Here is an 18,160-nt window from a genome sequence, read left to right on the forward strand (position 1 = left end):
CATTAATGGTTGAATAGCATGGACAGTGAATAGAATTTAAACCACTTTGAACACCTGTTTTTCAGCATTTTCTAGGTCTTACTTGAGAACAGTCCAAAATCTAGCAATGTGTTCTGTTATGCTGCCCTCTTCTGGCTGAAGATGGCTCCTGTTCAAAGAATGCTGTCTCAATTAGCACCAAATTATTCCCCTTCAACTCGCTTTCACAATAATGCCCAAGGCTCTTTGTACTGTTTCTATAACGACAGTCATGCACAAAAGCTCTTTTGGCTCACGAGTTGCATTCACCGCCAGTCTGCTTTTGTGATTTAGGGCCACTGAAGCTTTTGTACCATAAAACTCTTTTATTAAAAGAATTTGACGCTTTAAAGGTAGATTTGGTTATGGATTATTTTACTTGTTAGTAATTTTGGATGTGTTAAGTAATGCTAAGCAATATGTCAGAGTAATTTCTAAGTCCTTTTGGTGGTGATGAAGAACTGGTTGCTATTTGATGGTATTTGATCTCGGTTTTTTTTGGGGTTTTTTCCTGGGTGTTTTTTTTTTTCCAGTAATTGCATTATCAAGGAAAGCGATGTTTAGTCAATGCTCTGGTTCCTGGATTTGGTGGTGGATTGACTCTAGAGAATATGCCTAACCAATCTTAGATAGTCTGTTCCATTGTTCTGGTTTTTTTGCTTTGTAACAGTGCGCATGTCAGCTGTAATAAACTGATGTGTGACTCTGTCTGTTTTCGTGTGATTCAGCAGACATTTAGACAAGTTTAAAAGAAAAAAAAAAGACAAGTTACAAGTCAAATTAAACATACTTTATTGACACAAAACTTGATAAATGATTGATTTTTGTTTTAACATCAAAGTAAAAAACAATAAGAAGAAGCTTGTTCTAATACCTCTATTTTCCACTTTAAAACATTCCACATATTTCAGATCATTTCAGATAGTTTGTGCACTGTTAAGAGCATTCAGGTTACTTACAGAAGATGACGCAACACCAAGAGCAGTGTCCTGGGAACAAACCCCCGTCCAGTGGATCTCTGTGTGGAAAACAAACATGTTGACAGTGATGAGAAAAATTTAGGCAGGTTTAATTACCTTAAATTACCTTTAAATGCATGCGGTACACAAAAGAAATACCTCAAATAACCACAATTTAAAGAATAATAATAATCTTGGTGTAGATAAACACATTAATAGATTAAATTGCTCATTAAGCATAACAATGTGAAATTTGTGCTATATATCCGTCATATGCAATCAGCACGGATGGTATTAATATGTTAATCTGTGGAATTTTGTAACCAATTTAACTGAATCAGACTGTCTAACAGGGATGCATTAGGAAGGCTGCTATGACTTGTGTCATGAACTGAGTTTTTAGCACACTGTGCATCAGTTTGAATCAAGAATTTAATAAATATTTGTGAAAATACTTTTCCAGCCAAGGTGTCTCAACACTGACCTCTGTATGAACTTTTTGTAGTGTTCAGCTTTCCTATATTTAGATAAATAGGCTTCAAAAAGTATATTTCACACTTGGGAAATGCTATTTTTTCTCCAAGGTTTTAAAAATAACCTGACCAAAGGTCAATGCCTTAAATAACCTTTGGTTATCAGTTTCAGTATTTTTATCTCAAACTGGAAATACTCTTAATAGTTTACTACGCATCATCCCGCTGCTCTAGTCACACTTACGGTATCCTGTTTCATTGATGTATTGAATGAACTTTAGTTGTCACGGACTGTGTTAACTGACACAGCGGCTGTCCATACGGCCTGAACACATGCACAGCTGCGTAAAAGACATATCAGCACTGCCTCTTGGTAGTTCAGAAAGCTTTAGTCAAAGATCGTGTTTATATTCACAAGCTACAATACAATGATGTTTGATTTACAAGAGCCAGAGCAAAATGCCTGGAGTCAGCAACTGGAATTCATCATTTAAGTTACTGTGTTTTTGTTTTATCTATAAAAGGGGCTTGGGTGGTAAAGGCTCTCATTGGCAGCACTGTAGAAACACAGTCTAAGTATTTGAATGAAGCTCAAAAAGTAGCAGAATGCCATTATATTACAGGATTATCGTCACACATTAACATGTCTAGTCTTTTAGTGTTTCTGCTGGTAGAGGCGGGTCTAAAGTTAATTACATTAACAACTGTTGTTTTATCTTAAACTTTAATGATGATCAGAATTTATTCAGTATTATTAATCAAATAGTATCAAATAAATGTTGAGAAGTAAAACAATCCATACACTATACTGCTACTACTATCAAATCCACTACACTAAACATACCCCAGTTATACTTCAGCACAGTACTTGAGTACATGTACATTACTGTATTACTACCACAGCTATAAGCCATTGATTTGCTGCACTCTGGAAGAATGAGGACTTTATCATCGAATCTACATCAGCTTCCTCACTGGTCACATCACCACCTGGGCAAGTCTGCATCCATCTTTTTTAATCAAGACCATGGCACATATTTTTTTGGTGAGATCTACAGCTAAAAATAAAACTAAGTAGTCAGTACTTGGTGCAAAATCCAACTGAAAAATTCAACACAAGCTGTAATCTAATTATGATGTCAACAAATGCCTCAGCTTGACTATGTTATCAGAAAAATCCAAATTTAGATTACAAAAACACTATTTGAAAAGATGAAATGATCATTTTCAGCTGGCATTTAGGTGATCCAAGCAGCACTGTGTGCAATACTGTGCTGAAGGAATAAATTGCTCCGATTTTCTTCATGTGCTTTGGGATTTGACCTGTTACCATCAGTGGAAATAACTTGCATAATAACGTTGGCTAAGAACAAGTGACCATTTTGCATTTCTTATTGGAAAACATGTGGTGTTGACACTTGATACTCACCACTGCTGCCAAAGCCACCGATACAGTCATGGCAGACAGCCCTTGTTCATCTTACTCACCATCGTGCTGTGTCTGTACAGCAGGCACACACAAAGATACCGGCTCTGTCCAGAGGATCAGGCAGAGGCCTGACAGAGAGGAAAGCGGGCACTCCGTGGTCCTCAACATGGCAATGCCTCTCGAGTGAAGTAAGGTGTCCTTCTCGGCACACGACACTGCATTTGTTTTTGCACGGCTATGGCTAAGATGGATGGAAAACTTTATTTCCTGTGTAAGGAGGTCTTAAACTTGTAACAGGGAATTGAGAAAATACACAGGTCTCCTCAAAAAGAAAAACTTCAGCGATGGGTGCGGTCCGCTGCATGGATTCCTTCCAGCGATGGCAGAACAAGTAAACAATGTGGCCTGTTTGTATTTCATTTCCATTCTGCAGGACGTCAGATGGAGATGGGATACAGCTTCAGAACAGCAAACACACTGCTTCACTCATCTCCTCAGAGAGGGTTCAATCAGAGGAGAGCACAAAACAGGGGCCAACAATATTCCTAGCTGAGGTTTGATGCCAATCCTCTTCCCTGAGACAAACATTAAGTCAAATCAAATCATTACCGGGTAAAGTATAATAAAGACAGATAAGCCCAGTGGTTCAGCAGCCTCTGCAGGGAGACAGCGTGAACTGTTGACACTATGGAAATTTCAGTGTTGTGTCACCTTCAATCTCCCCAGTGGAGTGTGTGATGGCCAGTGATGAGCTTTCCTCGCCTCCTATTCAGAACCAGGAACACCTTTTTGAGTAAAGACCACAGTAGACAACAGGAAACTGGCATGTGATGCTGGTTGCTCGCCTCTCAAACCGCATCACGGCATGCGACCGTCACCGTTTCGCACTGCAAACTGGACTCTGGCTTCAAACAAGGATGAGCGGAGGCTCCTCGATCCAGATCAGGTGTTCACATGCCCGCACGAACAGTCGAGGGAGGAAGTAAATAATGATGGGCAACTTAGGAGCTCAGAACTGGCCTGTAAGCAAACAGTGATCCTCACAAACACAGGTCTCTCCTCAATGGAGCTAAACGGCTTGCAAACTGTCTCCCCTGTTGCGAGGAGAAACAAAATTTCAAGTGACAATTCCTTCGAAACACAATAAGGTACTGCAGCTTGTTTCTTCAATTGACTTCCATCGAAGAAACACGTTTCCCTTCAAATGAACAATTTATTGATATTCGGTCACATTAAGTGCCCAAAACGCACTTGCAGGTATGTCAACAGCTTCGCATGGGCACTATGGATTTTCCTGTCCCATGACATCAAAGCGTACATTGCTCAATTTTCCATTTAAAACAGAAGTCATCACAGGAGCAGTTGGGCTACACAACTTAAAAGCTGCCTCATCAGTGAGGACTCACAAACACTAGGGTGCCTTTTCCTGCAGCTCTGCAATCGTCTCCTCTGGAGTCCAAAGTTTCAGTGGGTGCGATGTTCACATGTACAACAATTTGCCACATATGAATGTTTTCAATACAAATCAAACCAAACTGAGCAAATCATAATTCATAGTGAGATGCTAATGCATGACAAACAAACAGTGGCTAAACAATATAGGGTAAGTAGGCCTTTGAAAGATGTTGGCATGAGTGAAATACTGTTAAATTTAGACCTCTAAAATGTCTCTCAATATTTACTGTTAAAGTACATCTAAAAGCATAAAACTGCACGGACCTTCTAACTGAACAAACAGCAGGTTTGATGCTTTGTACCAGCATTTTACTGTTTTTGAATATCATTGTTGCAGAATCTACTGGTTTTAGGGGGGGGGGAAATGGAGAAAAAAATAAATTGTTCAAATATTAACACAAACCCTCTAAGCTCTCTGTCCACTACTGGTGTAATTTATCATAGATCACAATGTACAACCAAGTCTAATATGAGCTCATATGGGATGAGCTAAATTAAAATAGCCTAATAGGTAAAAAAAATAGATATATATAACAAAGGTGTTAGTATTTGCTTTACAATACTTTGTGTATTAAGTTATGGGCTGGCCCTTAGGCGAAAATGTCACATCTGTTAGTATTCAGCATTCCACACATAGTTGATAGAGAATTTAGTTTTATCTGTGGACACACACTTGAGTTTACCATCTATACCACAATCTGGCATTTAAATTAAGAGTAACACAATACAAAGAGACGCAAACCCATTTTAAGTAACTGAAATGTATGACCTGTTTCTAGATGTTTTAACTTGACCTTCACGTTGCTTTTCTTTTGCATTTCTGACACTGTGAACTTGTAATTCATACTGAGTTCAATCAAAACACACTGCACAGCTTTTTCAGTACACCACTTTTAGAGATACTTTACAAAAGGATATATATATATATATATATATATATTTGTAAAAAGAAATATATTTGAAATATTCCATGTGAGTTGCTCGATTCCCTCAAAATAAAGGAAAGCTGTGTAATGTACTTTGAACCAAAAATGTCACCAGGGTTTCTCTCTCCAAAGAGATCGTTCACTTTACCTTCAATAAATACCTTGAGCTCAAAATTGTCATGCTCACCTTCAAAATGTGAAAAAAGATGGCGTATTACAGCGCTGTTAAGTCAAGGCTTTAAAATAGGAAGTCTTTTAAGTCCCACTGTGTACTACCTAGAGGCGAAGCTGTCACAATAACACCACCAGTAGGGGCTGAGGTAATACAAACCCAGAAATAAACATGACTTTTTAAGAATATTTTGTTTCAGTTAACACGGTGCCGAAGATATGGCTTCGACACTAGTAATTTTAGGTTTTGCAGTAATGGGAGGTGTTATTTTGTAAAAGCTTTGCAGGTGTAACATGCATTTGTTCCCTGTAGTACAGCTGGATAAGTGACATTTCAAACCTGCAAATGAATCAAAATATTTTCTGTAGAACTTATAGGCTCTTAAATTTAACTGGCTTGGAACTGCTTAAGCTGACCTACTTAAGCTAAAGCAGCCATTTATAATGAACCATTTTACAGAACTGTCTGAATCACAGCAGGTTTGTGACTGATGAAATTCACACACCCATTGAAAAGTAATTTTCAAAATCACACAACCTTTTAGTTTTAGAGGGCACCGTTTGTCCTTTCAGTGGATTACATGGCAACATACAAACACTCAGAACCAAACTACTGTACCCCATGATGCAGAACACACAGCATGCAATAATTACTGACATACAGCAGATTTTTTTTTCTTCTTTTTAAAGATTCCACTTGAACTTAGTGCATTGAGACTTTTTTTTTTTTTAAGATGCACCACGAACCACAATCATGACCAGATAGTCCTCTTCACTTTTTGCCAAAGCTTTGGCAGAGGAATCCAGGAACTGCTGGGAGAAATCGCAAGGGGGGAAAGCATGAAGAACCCCTGTGTTGTCTTTATCTCTGCTCCCTCCCACAGGCAGGCTGATGACTCCAGCTGCTTGTTTTTGGTTGAGGTAGGACACCAGGTTGCGAAGCGGCCGCTGAGTTGAGACTGCAGGGTCAGACGATGATGTATCCTCTGTGGTTCCGGGAACAGCCAACAGGATTGCGTAGCCACCAGGACCTGCCACTTTGATGCGCCGGGACACTTCGTCAAGCTTGGGCTGGTCCAGACGGAGACGCTGCGTGATCTTCAGCTCGCTCACCTGCCTTCCTGTAGTGCTGTCAACAAGCAGGTCGCTGGCTACACAGTGGTCACCCTCCAGCAAGTGCATGTTGGCTGGGAAGTTGCTGTTCTTCAGGAGCAGCATACCACGCCAAGCCAAACTAAGTTTGGTGCCATCCGGCTTGGGCGGCTGACCTCCCTTGGAACTGCTCTCAGAACGTTCTCTCTTAGCAGGCCCTTTACCACCATCACCTGCTTTGCGCTTGCGCTCTCCAACTGCAGACAAAGCGCTGCCCAAAGGTCCCTTGTCAGAGAGACTCTGGCTTTTGAGCCTCCGTTCAGCCCCTCCTCTTTCCAGGCTACTGTTACGTTCCCTCGCTGGGGAGGCTCTCTCCCCCCGCATCGGGCGCTCCGAGTCACTGAAGCGCCCTCCGTCTCTGCTGCTGCCTCCAGGACTGCCCTCTGGAGACGCACGCCTCCGTCTTACTGTCCTCTCTGTGCTGTCAGGAGAGTGGTCTAGATGACGACCATCTTCCATAACACGCCGCTTGCGTGCAGGTTCTCGTGCTTGCAGTTCTCGCTCCAAAGACCAAGGCTCCCGAGCCCGCCGCTCCCGCTCCAAATGTTCCAGAGGCTCAAAAGGTGATGCCCGTACCCGCTCACGAATAGCTGGGTTGGGCCACTCAGTTCCAGGAAAGAGCTCTCTGTCCCTAAAATGAAGTGGCGGCGGAGTCCGATCTCTGATCCGAAGAGGTTCAGGTGTGGCACGATGAACAAATGACTCAGCCACCATGTCAAATGGTGGTATAGGGAGAGGCTGCAGGAACTGCTGCTGGTAACGGTGCTCAGTGTCTGCAAAGTCCACTCTAAGTCTTCTTTCTGGTCCTCCCAGCGGGAAGCCCCTCATATGTGTCCAAGCTGCTTGTGCAGCATCTAAACTTTCATACTGAATGTAGGCCCAAGTGTCCCCTTTTCTGTAATCAATGGTCCTTATCGTGCCAAAGCGATCAAACTCTCTGGCTAGAGCAGCTAAGGGAACCCAGGGCCCAAGTCCACCCACCCATAAGCACGTAGTGGGCGTTGCTTTCCCATAACCTATCTTTATGGGGTTACGACCGACTATTTTGCCAGACATACTAAGCTTAGCGCGATGCGCCATGTCAAGGTTCTCAAATTTCAGAAATCCATATGTGCTGGTTTGTCCTCGTGTAGGTCTTTTAATGTCCACCTCTGTAATGACCCCAAACCGATCAAAAGCTCTCCTCAGGTCTGCTTCTGTAACAGTAATGTCCAGGTTGCCTAAAAACAACGTCCTATTTGCTCTTTGGTCATCTTCTGGAGATATAAAATCCTCTTCACGAAAAGCTGCTCGCTCTGCAATGAAAGCTGGACGTGCCCTGGCTTCAAACAGGGCAAACTCTCTGTCCCGCTCCAATTCTCTAGGCAGAGGGGGTGGCGGGGGAGGGGGGAGCCGTCCCAAAGCCAGCTGCTGCAGCCGGTAGTCTCTATATCCAAGCCCAGTGGGCGACAGAGGTCTCTGCAAATGTCTATGACTTTGAGCTGCACCATACAATTCCCTCTCCACAGGGGAGCGGCTTCTCCTCCTGTTAATGTAAACTGCCTCGATCTTCAGCGGCCGGTCGTACAGAACAAGTCGACCTCTGGCGTGTTTAGCAGCTCTGGCGTCCTCCGGCTTCCTGAAATTAACGAACGCGATCCGTTCGTCGTTGCTGCGGCTTATCTTAACGCTCACGTCGCCGAACTTCTTGAATTCATGGAAGAGTCCATCCTCTATATCCTCATCGCTCAGCTGAGTGCCAAGGTCGCTTATTTTGAGTGTTTTGTACTCACTCTCGGTGTTGGGCGGCTGAACCCGCTGCTCCCCCCGTGAAGCGGTCCTCGGCGAAGCTAAATCCAGCGTCAGGCTCAGGCTGTGGTTTTTACCGACGGAGCTAGTGGCAGCAGACTGACAGCTGTGGTTATTTCCAGCCCGACTGTGACCATCGAAGTCTCTGTCTCTTTTTTCACCGAGCAGACTGCGTCTAGTCGAGCCACCGTCGCTTTTGGTTGAATTATTCCCATTATTACTCCCACTGGAAACGGAGAGAGCCCCCATTTTCTTGCTGGTCGGGTGGCATCCTCCCCTATCTCGAATATCGTCCAAGGCCCGGGAGCGTTTTTTAATCGGCGACCGCTCTTTGCCTTTCATTTCAGCCCACGCGAAGTCGACCGTTGCTGTACTTAACTATTTATTGTGCTATTTCTGCAAACTAGTGCAGGAATTTACTGAAAATATAAAAGGATTTATTCACTGACCCTGCGGCAAAACAACAACAGTCGCCATTTTGGTAAGATTAGTCTGAAGGCCCGCCCCTTCATTCTGATTGGCTGAAAAGGGGGTGGAACCGTTTGAAGCACTTGTCAATCATTCACTTAGCGGTGCAGTCTTTATGTGATCTTGACATTAATTAAGGATCCTTCCTACTGTGTATGCTGAACTTAGAAAATAAATAGATAATTTAATACATGATTGAATAACTGAAGCACTTAAAAACAATCACAACCGATCAATGAGTAAGCATATCTTTGACGTAACCTCACAAAAGATTAATTTCTTATTATATAATTTAAAGATCTCAAGCTAGAAGCTCTGAAGATCTTATCGAGCCACGGATAAGTGGAAGATCAGATCAAAGTACTTTATCAATTCTGCAAGGGGAAATTCTCTAAAGAAGAAAATGGATGGATGAATGGATGGAATATCTAATTCGTATGAACGTATGATGTGGGGTGCATCTTTTTTGTGTGTATTCACTATGTACTTCAGTAAAAAAAAATTATGACTTAAACTATGCTCTAAATTTTGTCAGGATGAAACATTATTTTCAAGAAACCAATGAACCTTCTTGTCTTCAGTTAGACCACATACCACAAGGTGGCAGCATTCTAGCACTATATGAAAGAGTACAGCACTCTGTTATTTCTCTTTCCTCCTTGAAAATGACACGGCATGTCATGACAATGGCAGAACAGTTTTCCTCACTGGGTACATGGAAAAAGCAAGCTGCTATCATGCATGTTGGATTTCCACATAGATTAATGAGACCGACTTAAAGTTGCTATATACACTAGTAGTGTTTAAAGGGCACTTCTGAATTATTTTGAGACAGTTGTACATTTGAAGATATAAGTGTAAATCAAGTTACTAAACAGCCCACTCTTCAGTGAATTAATTAGTTACTCTCTCCTATTTACAAGCACACCTTTTTTTCTTAGAATTTAGACCAAAAAGAAGAAGAAGAGGAAAACCCCTAATTTGAGGTTTGCGTCTTGATCTGTCAGCCTTCGCTCTTTTGCAAAGCTTGCTATGTAAATTAGTGAGACACCTAATGTGTTGGTTTGAACAAATGAATGTCTGCAGGCACGTAGCAGAAAAGCATAGCACATCGAGGATTGTGGCGCAGTGCTTATCACCAGAAATATCTGAACAAGTGTTGCGCATTCTGGCTCAGTCTATCCATTCCACTTTATCTAGATTTGATCCTGAGGAACACCCCAGACCTCAAACACTGATGAATAAAATGTCTGAAACAAGCCAAAACAATTTACAACAAACCCGTCCTGCACACTGTTTGCTCCTTTTGCAGTGCTGGTCATTCCATGCAGGCACATTGTTTAGCTTTGTAGGACAATACCTGCACACTGAGACCTAAATAAATCCTGTTGAGATCAAAGAACATAGCATTGACCCGCTGCCAACTACACAACTTTTAATGAGCCTTAAATCATATTTTCATTCATTAATGAGGCTGAATAGGTTAGTGATTTCCAGACTGTAATAACAGCCTTCATGTAATGCCCGCCAGACTGATGCTCAGTAAGTAACTGCCTATGGCATTGTGGAGTTTTAACTCACCATTTTTCTTTTATTTCTGACAAATCATGTACGCCCTTCTTTACCTGATTTATTGAGTCGGCACAGATCAAAGCTTATTCCATAGCACTGTAACTTTATGGGAGCTTAATGAAAAATGATGGCTTCCTTAAGTAATATGGGGTAATTATTTTTATCTTTAACCTTTTTTCTCTGCCAAATAAGCATCTGTGCAACTATGCTGTCTTGAGTTGAGACAGCTTCTTGACAACGTTCAGAATTGAAAATGAATACTAAGTAGATATACTAAATTGTTGTTTCCTCTTTGTTGATGGGGCAGAGGATAAATATATCTGCTCCTATTGTAAAAAAGAATATAAAACTAAATACCAACAAACCAACATCTGCTATTTTTTCAGCTTTTCTAAAGATGCCAATCTTCCAGTCCTTATCCCAATTGACAGCTCGTCTTATCTCTTCCACTTAATCTGGGATTTAATCAGTGGGGACTATGTAACTGCAGTAAGAGCTGCCGTCTCCCAGGGCCTGCCTGGAATTTGAAGCTGTGGGTGTGGAAAGTGTTTCTGATGGGTTTTTGCTTTCCTCTATTGGAACCACATGTTCCTCTCACAAAACTGAGCACAGAGCGAGGGAATGGCAGCTAATCTGCCCCGAGCGTGGCTGTCATAGTGAAGCAAGCAGAGAGAAAGGAGAGTTTTCTCTGTAAAGTCTTGTAGACTCCTGGGAGGGCTTTGTCCACCAGTCAAACTCTTTCTTTTCTCAGTCTCACTCAGATTGACATGTTTGCCCATTTGACATGAATATTATGGTATTTAGTCATTTAAACCAGATGGGATGGTACCATGCGATTCAATGTTTCCTTGACAATAAACTAAATTGTTTGGGGTAAAGCAGAACAAGGAGGTGCTGGAGATGACCTGGCTGCAGTGAATAATAAGACCCAGCAAAATGCTATCTGCACCAAATCTTACTTGCTCTTTCACACTGTAAATCACTACTCAGATGTACAGGTGAACAACAACGCCAGGTTTGAATGCAACGTGCCTGACTCAGTTTATGGCCAACCATGCATTGATAACCATTATCACTAATATTAACATGCTATGATTATTTGCTTTGTTTGAATGAACTGTTATACAATGTGCCACCTTAGGTGTACTAAAAAATCCTATAAACTGAAACATCTACTGTCTCTCTGGACAATTCTTGCAAAGCAGAAATCTTTTTGTTTATGACAACCACAGCCTTCAAAGCATTTCTGCCTTACAACCACATTCCCTGTTTTTTTTTTTTTAAATAAATAAATGACAGACGGATTTTCTTTTCTTTCTGTCTTTTTTTTTCACTGAAAGAGTGCTGTCAAGGCTAAAAAAAAATCTGGCAGAGATTGTTTGTGTTTCCCCCCTTCTTTTTCTACATCCTTTTCCAAGAATAGTCTTTTACTAAATAAAATAGTTCACGTAAATGGAGGCCTTTATTACTGGTCACACTATAAAGCACAATAGACATAAACAGAGATTAATATGATAATTACACCTTTTTACATGCTTAAATAATTTTTCCTCTTTGGTCTCAGCATTGTAATATAAAACCGAAATTGGAAACAAGTAAGTTAACTAAATGTGTAGTTTTGTGTAAGAAGCTCAAGTTGCCCTCAGTTTTCCAACATATTCTGAATTGTGAACAGTCTCCAAGTTGTCTACATAAATGAGTCATATACAGAGGTGGGGTATGTACATCTCGGACTGTGTATGGGGTCACAAATGTAATATGTTTTGGCTTAGTCAGTGCATAATGGGCAACTGGCACTGTGGTGGTCATGTGGGCCAGGAGAGGATGCTGCCCGGCTCTTTGGCTTTCATCCGCAGTGCCACTAAGCCTGTCGGTTTGTAGTCGGTATCTGGCCCTTCAATGGAAGGGGGCCCAAGGCCTCCTGGGAAGCTGTGGAGTGAGTAGAGGCCATTGATGCCAGGATGGTGGGGAGGGTGGTGGTGGTGCGGGTGGCTGGGAGAAGTGGGCATGCCCATGAAACCTTGCAGGTTGCTGTGGGGGTGAGAATATGGACTCATGCAGGATGAGGGGAGGGAGTCAGCTCCGAGAACACAGCCAGCACCTGAACTACCACCTCCAGCTGAAGCTGCACCAGGCCACAGGTTGCTTTGCATCTGGATGGGACAGATTTAGGATGAGACACATTTGAAATTTGATGGAATGAACATAAAAATGCATCATACGCTCAACTCTGAGTATGTAATGTTAGACCAACTGCACCCTACCTGGTAAGCATCATGGCGAGGGAGAAGAGAAATATCATATGTAGCAGCAAAATGGTTGCGGACCTCCTGGATCTTCCCGTAGCGTTCCCGTTTCCTCCACTTGGCTCTGCGGTTCTGGAACCAAACCTTTAAAATAAAGAGGCAATGTGCAACAGGTAATTATAACTCTTAAAATTATACACTCTATTCTGCTTACATTTACAAAAATGAAAAGAGGGTAAAATGGGATGCAATTGCTCTAACGTACCTGAACCCTGGCCTCAGTGAGCTCCGTCCTCAGCGCCAGCTGCTCCCGGGCGTACACGTCAGGGTAGTGAGTCTTCTGAAAAACTTTCTCTAGCTCCTCCAGCTGAAAGGTGCTGAAGGTGGTGCGATTGCGGCGCTTCTTGTTTTTCCCTGACAGGTCAATGGAGTCAGCGATGGAGTCCCCCTGTAAGCCCGGCTCTTTCAGCTTGCCACAGCAGTCTGTACCCATCCCAGGATAGCCCATGGATTTCAAAGCTACTTTTTCTCTGACTGAGACACACAGGAGAACACATAAAGAACAAAACAGATGTTGGGTATGTTTGAAAAAAGATCACATCATTTGCAAATTCTACCATTTCTATTATATCTATTTCAAAACTGTTATCCAAAAGGTTTTAAACTGCTGGTGAGTCGTCTTTCAAAATATATTTGTATTTTTCTGATGGTGCCACATTTGTAATAATACCATTCTAAATAGAGTTTAAAGTTGTTTTTAATGCCTGTTAAATTTTATGAGCGATGCGTTTCCTTTTGTTTGCCTTGAACACAATATAGTCCTCGTTGCAGCTCATCCTCGGATGAACAGTAACATAGGCAAGACGAACTACCCATATGATTAAGGTGTTTATGGGGAAAAAAGGGGACTTGCCACCTTTCATGTGGGTGACCTGGGTTCAAATCCCCTGCATTAAAGGTACCACCTCCAGTAGGGGTCCTAACACAAGATGCTCTCACCCTACCCGTCTACCAGTCTTTGGATTAAAGCATCTGCCAAATGCATAAACAAACAAACAAAAAAACAAAAAAAGTATACAGAGACATATTCCTGCCTACATGCAACGTAAATATTCTTTTAAACTAAAAGTTAAAAACAACACAGTTTTGTAGAAAAAAAATCCAAACTCTTTGCACCACCGCAAACAACTAAATGCTCAACCACTCCGACTTCCTCCTTAACACCAACACATTGTAATTCTACAAACTGTTACAAAAAGGATATCACCTTAAAAACTCTGTAATGTTTCACTGAAAACCAGGAATGTTTCCTTGTTTTTCTTTCACTCTAAAATTCACACAGCCAATATGACAAATCTGAGATGCCCGAGAAAAACAACACACACACACACACACACACACACAAACAACACTAATTCTGATTTAATTAGATCAGTCCAGACAAGCCATATTTAGGCAGTGAACCCTCGGTGGGCTGGCTTGAATTAAACCTGTGGGGCAATACAAGATTTGATTGAGATAATACAGAAAAGACATCTTTAGGGTCATCTAATCCTGATGTGAACATTCTGAATTCTCATGTCAAACTTTACAAGGAGAATGAGATAGGTAACAGAGAAAAGAGAAACACACAATCCATGACTGTTGTTTTACATTGTGCTGTGTGGAGAATCAGAGAGAATTATTTTCCTTCCTGTTAAAAGACTATGGAGAGGGCAGTTCCCTCCTGCAGTGTTTGGATGCCGTGGTCCATGTTCATTACGTTTGGCCCTCCACTCTAAAGCAGCTCTCCATTTATCTGCAGGCACTCACTCACTGGGGGCAGAGGAGACACTACACTGCAGTCCTCTTAATTCAATATTGGGCTCAACGGAGAACACTTTTCATTGCAACATTAATTTCCTCCCGTCCATTCGATCCACCTTACACAACATGTTGCAAATAGGGTCATCGGGACATTTTAACAGCTTTTTGTTTGACAACCACTCACATCCGCTCTGCCTGCACTTCAGTGTAATTGGAGATCTATGAGAGATGCAGGAAAAGTCGAGGCAGGATGAAGTCAAAATGCAGGCGTATCACAAGGATCAGTCCTAATACACTGTAACTGTTTCGGTGCACATTTCAGCAGCATCAAATGTATTCTTCATTTTATTTCTAATATTTATCAGTTATAAACTAATCTGCTGAAGTTGCTGTTGTAAAAATAATCTTAAAAATGTAACTTATAAAACATGATGGAATATCAGCCTCTACTCTGGAAGTCAAAGTTGGACTTTGTGATTCTTATCAAAATGATGTATATAAGTTAGTTTTCATCCTTGAAGAGAATATGATGCATTTGTGTTAGTGAAATGTGTTCATATCGGAAAATGTGAATAAAGTAAGCGATTAATTGTGCCAGTGGTTATGTTTTGTCAGGAATATATTGTTATACCAACAAAAGAGTAAAGAATCACAACTCTGGTGTGAAACATTTACATCCATTTATGAAGCATAAGAAACGCAATAAATACAATACATTGTTTAAATATTAAGAAAATCAAAAACTCCTCGATGACTAGCATCAAAGCATGCAATGCTTTTAGAATACTTGTCCCCCTTTAATTTAATTTAAATTATTTCTAAAGATCTCATTCTGTACAAAAAACAAAACAAAAGACTTGCTGTAAAATTTCAAGAAATTAATTAAAAAACATGGAGAACCAATGAACTGATATTTGAATTGGATTTTACTCTCCAAAGACATGATCGAGAGAAAAACCACAACACAAATCTAAATAGACATTTTAAAATAGACGTTGGTTGAAGTAAAGCGCTATCTTTGAACCAACTGCAGACAAAACAGGAAGATGTGTCCATCTTTGTAGATGTACGAGCCCAAACACACACTATATCTATTCTGCACATGCAAAGCCCAGCACACTTGGCTTAATCAATTTGAAAACAAATTGAACTTTCATTTAATGGTTATTAGTGTAACCTTGTGTGTATGTATTGTGTTCAGAAAAAAGACCAAATAAAGGGAAAATAATCCTCCTACTTAAACAGAATTTAATTGAAAAGAATAAAAGTCCAATTTCAAAGCGCTCTACTGTCATAAACAGTTGTGAGGTGGGGGGGTCTGTCCAGTCCATTAGCTGTTTTTGGCATTAACTTGAATGAAACCGTTGTATATTATTCTGGACACAGATATCACAAAGTCCTTATCGGCGCTGATATCCTCTGTTGCTTTTCAGAATTATTTGCACCAATAAACACAGTAAGAGACCACATCATTTCTTCAGGCTTCAGTTCAACATACACAACTGTACGTTTTCTTCCCATGATGGACATTTTCCAGTATGTCAAACAGCATTTCAGCACAGACCTGTTAGCACTTCTGTTGTCTTACATTTTAAAAGAAGGCGAGGAGGATGAGCCAAAAAAAAAAGAAAGTTTAAATGTGGAATTGCAGAGATGTCATTGTGAATGTTGGCCTAAAAGGATGACATCTGATCTAAGGACACGCCCTTGCAACAGAATCATCCTTAACCTCAGTCATTTGGGAATGAAAACTAATTTTATTCCAATATTCTCAGAGTCAGACTTTGTCTCATTGTGGCCAAAAAGACACATTTCCAAAGTTTGCTGGCATAAAGACATGGGGAATTTTTTTCACAAATCTAAACACGTCTTTCCAAAGGGTAAGATTATACTCATGTTTCTTTTTGTAATTTTTTTTTCCATCCACCAATTTATTTCATTATCTGACCCGCATGTCAAGTAAAACGGATCTACAAAGACTGAAGAAGTTTGGAGAATTAATCTTATTTCCGGTGAGGATAAAAATCACGAGTTCAGCTCAGCTTTGTTTTCAGATAAGACCCAACTAAAAACAAGAAAGTATAATCTTATAGTATTTGTGTGGATCTCAGTTTTTTTGCTGTTCTGTTACTCATCTGTCTGACATTTCCTTTTCTTTGTAGTTTAAATTAATTAATAAGTCCTCCCTCCAAAAAAACTTACCCTCCGTGCTGTTGTCATAAAACACCGGTTTGCCGCTTATCGTCGCCCCCTTTTGATCCTGGTTTAAAACGTCCAAGAACTTGCTGTGTTTGGGCGGTGATTCGGGTGGGTTCGCCGAGGCGGAGCCGTGCGTAAAGTCTGCTGCAGCATCGCCGAACCTGCCCATGGCCGCGGCGTAGAGATCCCCGCGCAGACTGAGACGGTGAGAAAGAGGAGGAGGAGGAAGGTGCGAGGGTTTCTGCAGCTCGTCGCAGGGGAGAAACGAGCCGGAGCCGCCGCCGTGCTCCAGTCCCGGAGAGTTTGCCGGCGTCCTCCTACTGTTCTGCGCAGAGAAAGGCAAACAGCTCTCCGTCTCCATCTCACGGCTCCAGCAGGCAGTTTAAACAACAGCGACTGGGCGCTGTCAGCGTGGGCGACTGAGTGAGAGACTTTTTTTTCTTTCTTCTGTGTTCATGTCAAGTGGGTGGGATTTAACAGATCAGAAACAAAGATCCGTGAAACTGGTGTGTATTTGTGTACGTGTGTTTATGAGTGTGTGTGCGTCAGAGAGAGAGATTGCGTGTGTTTGTGGCGTCTGTGTGTGTCTCCAACAGTCTGATATAATCCGCCAAAAATTCAATCATGGGCGGTTTCTGTCCCTCCACTTAACCATTTAATTCCTATTTCATATATTATTACGGGCCTAATCACAAGATCAAGCTGGACATACAGACCGCGGCCTCACACAGTAAAATAAAGTAAGAATAACACTGTACTAAGAGCACCAGTTGATTTATTTGATTTACCTTTTTGATTTTCTTGCAGCTGCATTTCTTTTTCATTTACGTAACTTTATATTTCATTTGGCACAGTCAGTCACAATCACGGTATTTTTACATAAAATTTTTTTGTCGAAAAGCAAATCTTGTCCCTCTTAGTCGAGCAAAGATTCGCGTGCGCACAATTAGTAACGTGTTTTTCATATGGATAGGATTTTTTTTTTCCATACAAAATGAATGCAAAAACCTGCTGCCGATAGATGCGACGGGATTGCGCCCTGATGTCAAACCATAAAGGACACGCAAAGTCCACGTGCGAAAGAGGAAAATCACCGTTTTGTGACGTTCATTTGGGGCCGTAAAAAAAATGTCGGTAAGAAAAAACAAGTAAACAATATAAAATAAGTTTGAAATTCACAAGCTGTTCAGTGTGCGGTAATCACAAAAAAACTGCCGAGGTCGAACACATTTGGAGGACAAATTACATGTATCCAAACAGTATTAAATAGACTAAGAAAATAGACATGTCCTTTCAAGTAACGAACAGTTACAGAGATCTCTAAAGTCTACGACTCTTTTGTTCTCTTGTGACACTTTTGTCCTGCTGAATTTGTTTTTGACAGGCTGGAAACATCTTTTTTTGTTTGAAAATGTTTTGTTGAAAATGTCTCAATAGAATAAAAGTTACAGAGCTGTTCACACCCTTACACATTTAGCCTGGAGTTTAAATGTTTAAA

At 41.1% G+C, this 18,160-nt stretch overlaps 2 protein-coding genes across 2 annotated transcripts; both read right to left on the bottom strand.

Annotated features, from left to right (window-relative positions):
• Nucleotides 1–4,072: 4,072 nt before the first annotated feature.
• rbm15 (RNA binding motif protein 15) lies at nt 4,073–8,875 on the bottom strand. Its single transcript, XM_072366472.1, has one exon. The coding sequence runs from the start codon at nt 8,711–8,713 to the stop codon at nt 6,161–6,163; it is 2,553 nt and encodes an 850-aa protein (XP_072222573.1). The 5' UTR covers nt 8,714–8,875; the 3' UTR covers nt 4,073–6,160.
• A 3,093-nt stretch (nt 8,876–11,968) lies between these two features.
• Nucleotides 11,969–17,023, bottom strand: alx3 (ALX homeobox 3). The gene is made up of 4 exons (XM_072367492.1): nt 16,666–17,023; nt 12,923–13,191; nt 12,676–12,801; nt 11,969–12,564 (listed from the first exon to the last, which is right to left on the bottom strand). Exons 1-4 carry the CDS (start codon nt 17,021–17,023, stop codon nt 12,217–12,219), a joined length of 1,101 nt encoding a protein of 366 aa, XP_072223593.1. The 3' UTR covers nt 11,969–12,216.
• Nucleotides 17,024–18,160: the final 1,137 nt, after the last annotated feature.

This window comes from Leuresthes tenuis, unplaced genomic scaffold (assembly GCF_036924035.1).
Source record: "Leuresthes tenuis unplaced genomic scaffold, fLeuTen1.0.hap1 SCAF_16, whole genome shotgun sequence".
Taxonomy (NCBI): Eukaryota; Metazoa; Chordata; class Actinopteri; order Atheriniformes; family Atherinopsidae; genus Leuresthes; species Leuresthes tenuis.

Bases quoted from the DNA above. Each gene is read 5' to 3' on its own strand.
- rbm15 (XM_072366472.1), bottom strand. From the start codon at position 8,713: ATGAAAGGCAAAGAGCGGTCGCCGATTAAAAAACGCTCCCGGGCCTTG.
- alx3 (XM_072367492.1), bottom strand. From the start codon at position 17,023: ATGGAGACGGAGAGCTGTTTGCCTTTCTCTGCGCAGAACAGTAGGAGG. The intron at 13,192-16,665 runs GTAAGTTTTTTT...TGTGTGTCTCAG, and splicing joins TTATGACAACAGCACGGAGG to TCAGAGAAAAAGTAGCTTTG. The intron at 12,565-12,675 runs GTAGGGTGCAGT...TGTCCCATCCAG, and splicing joins CTCGCCATGATGCTTACCAG to ATGCAAAGCAACCTGTGGCC.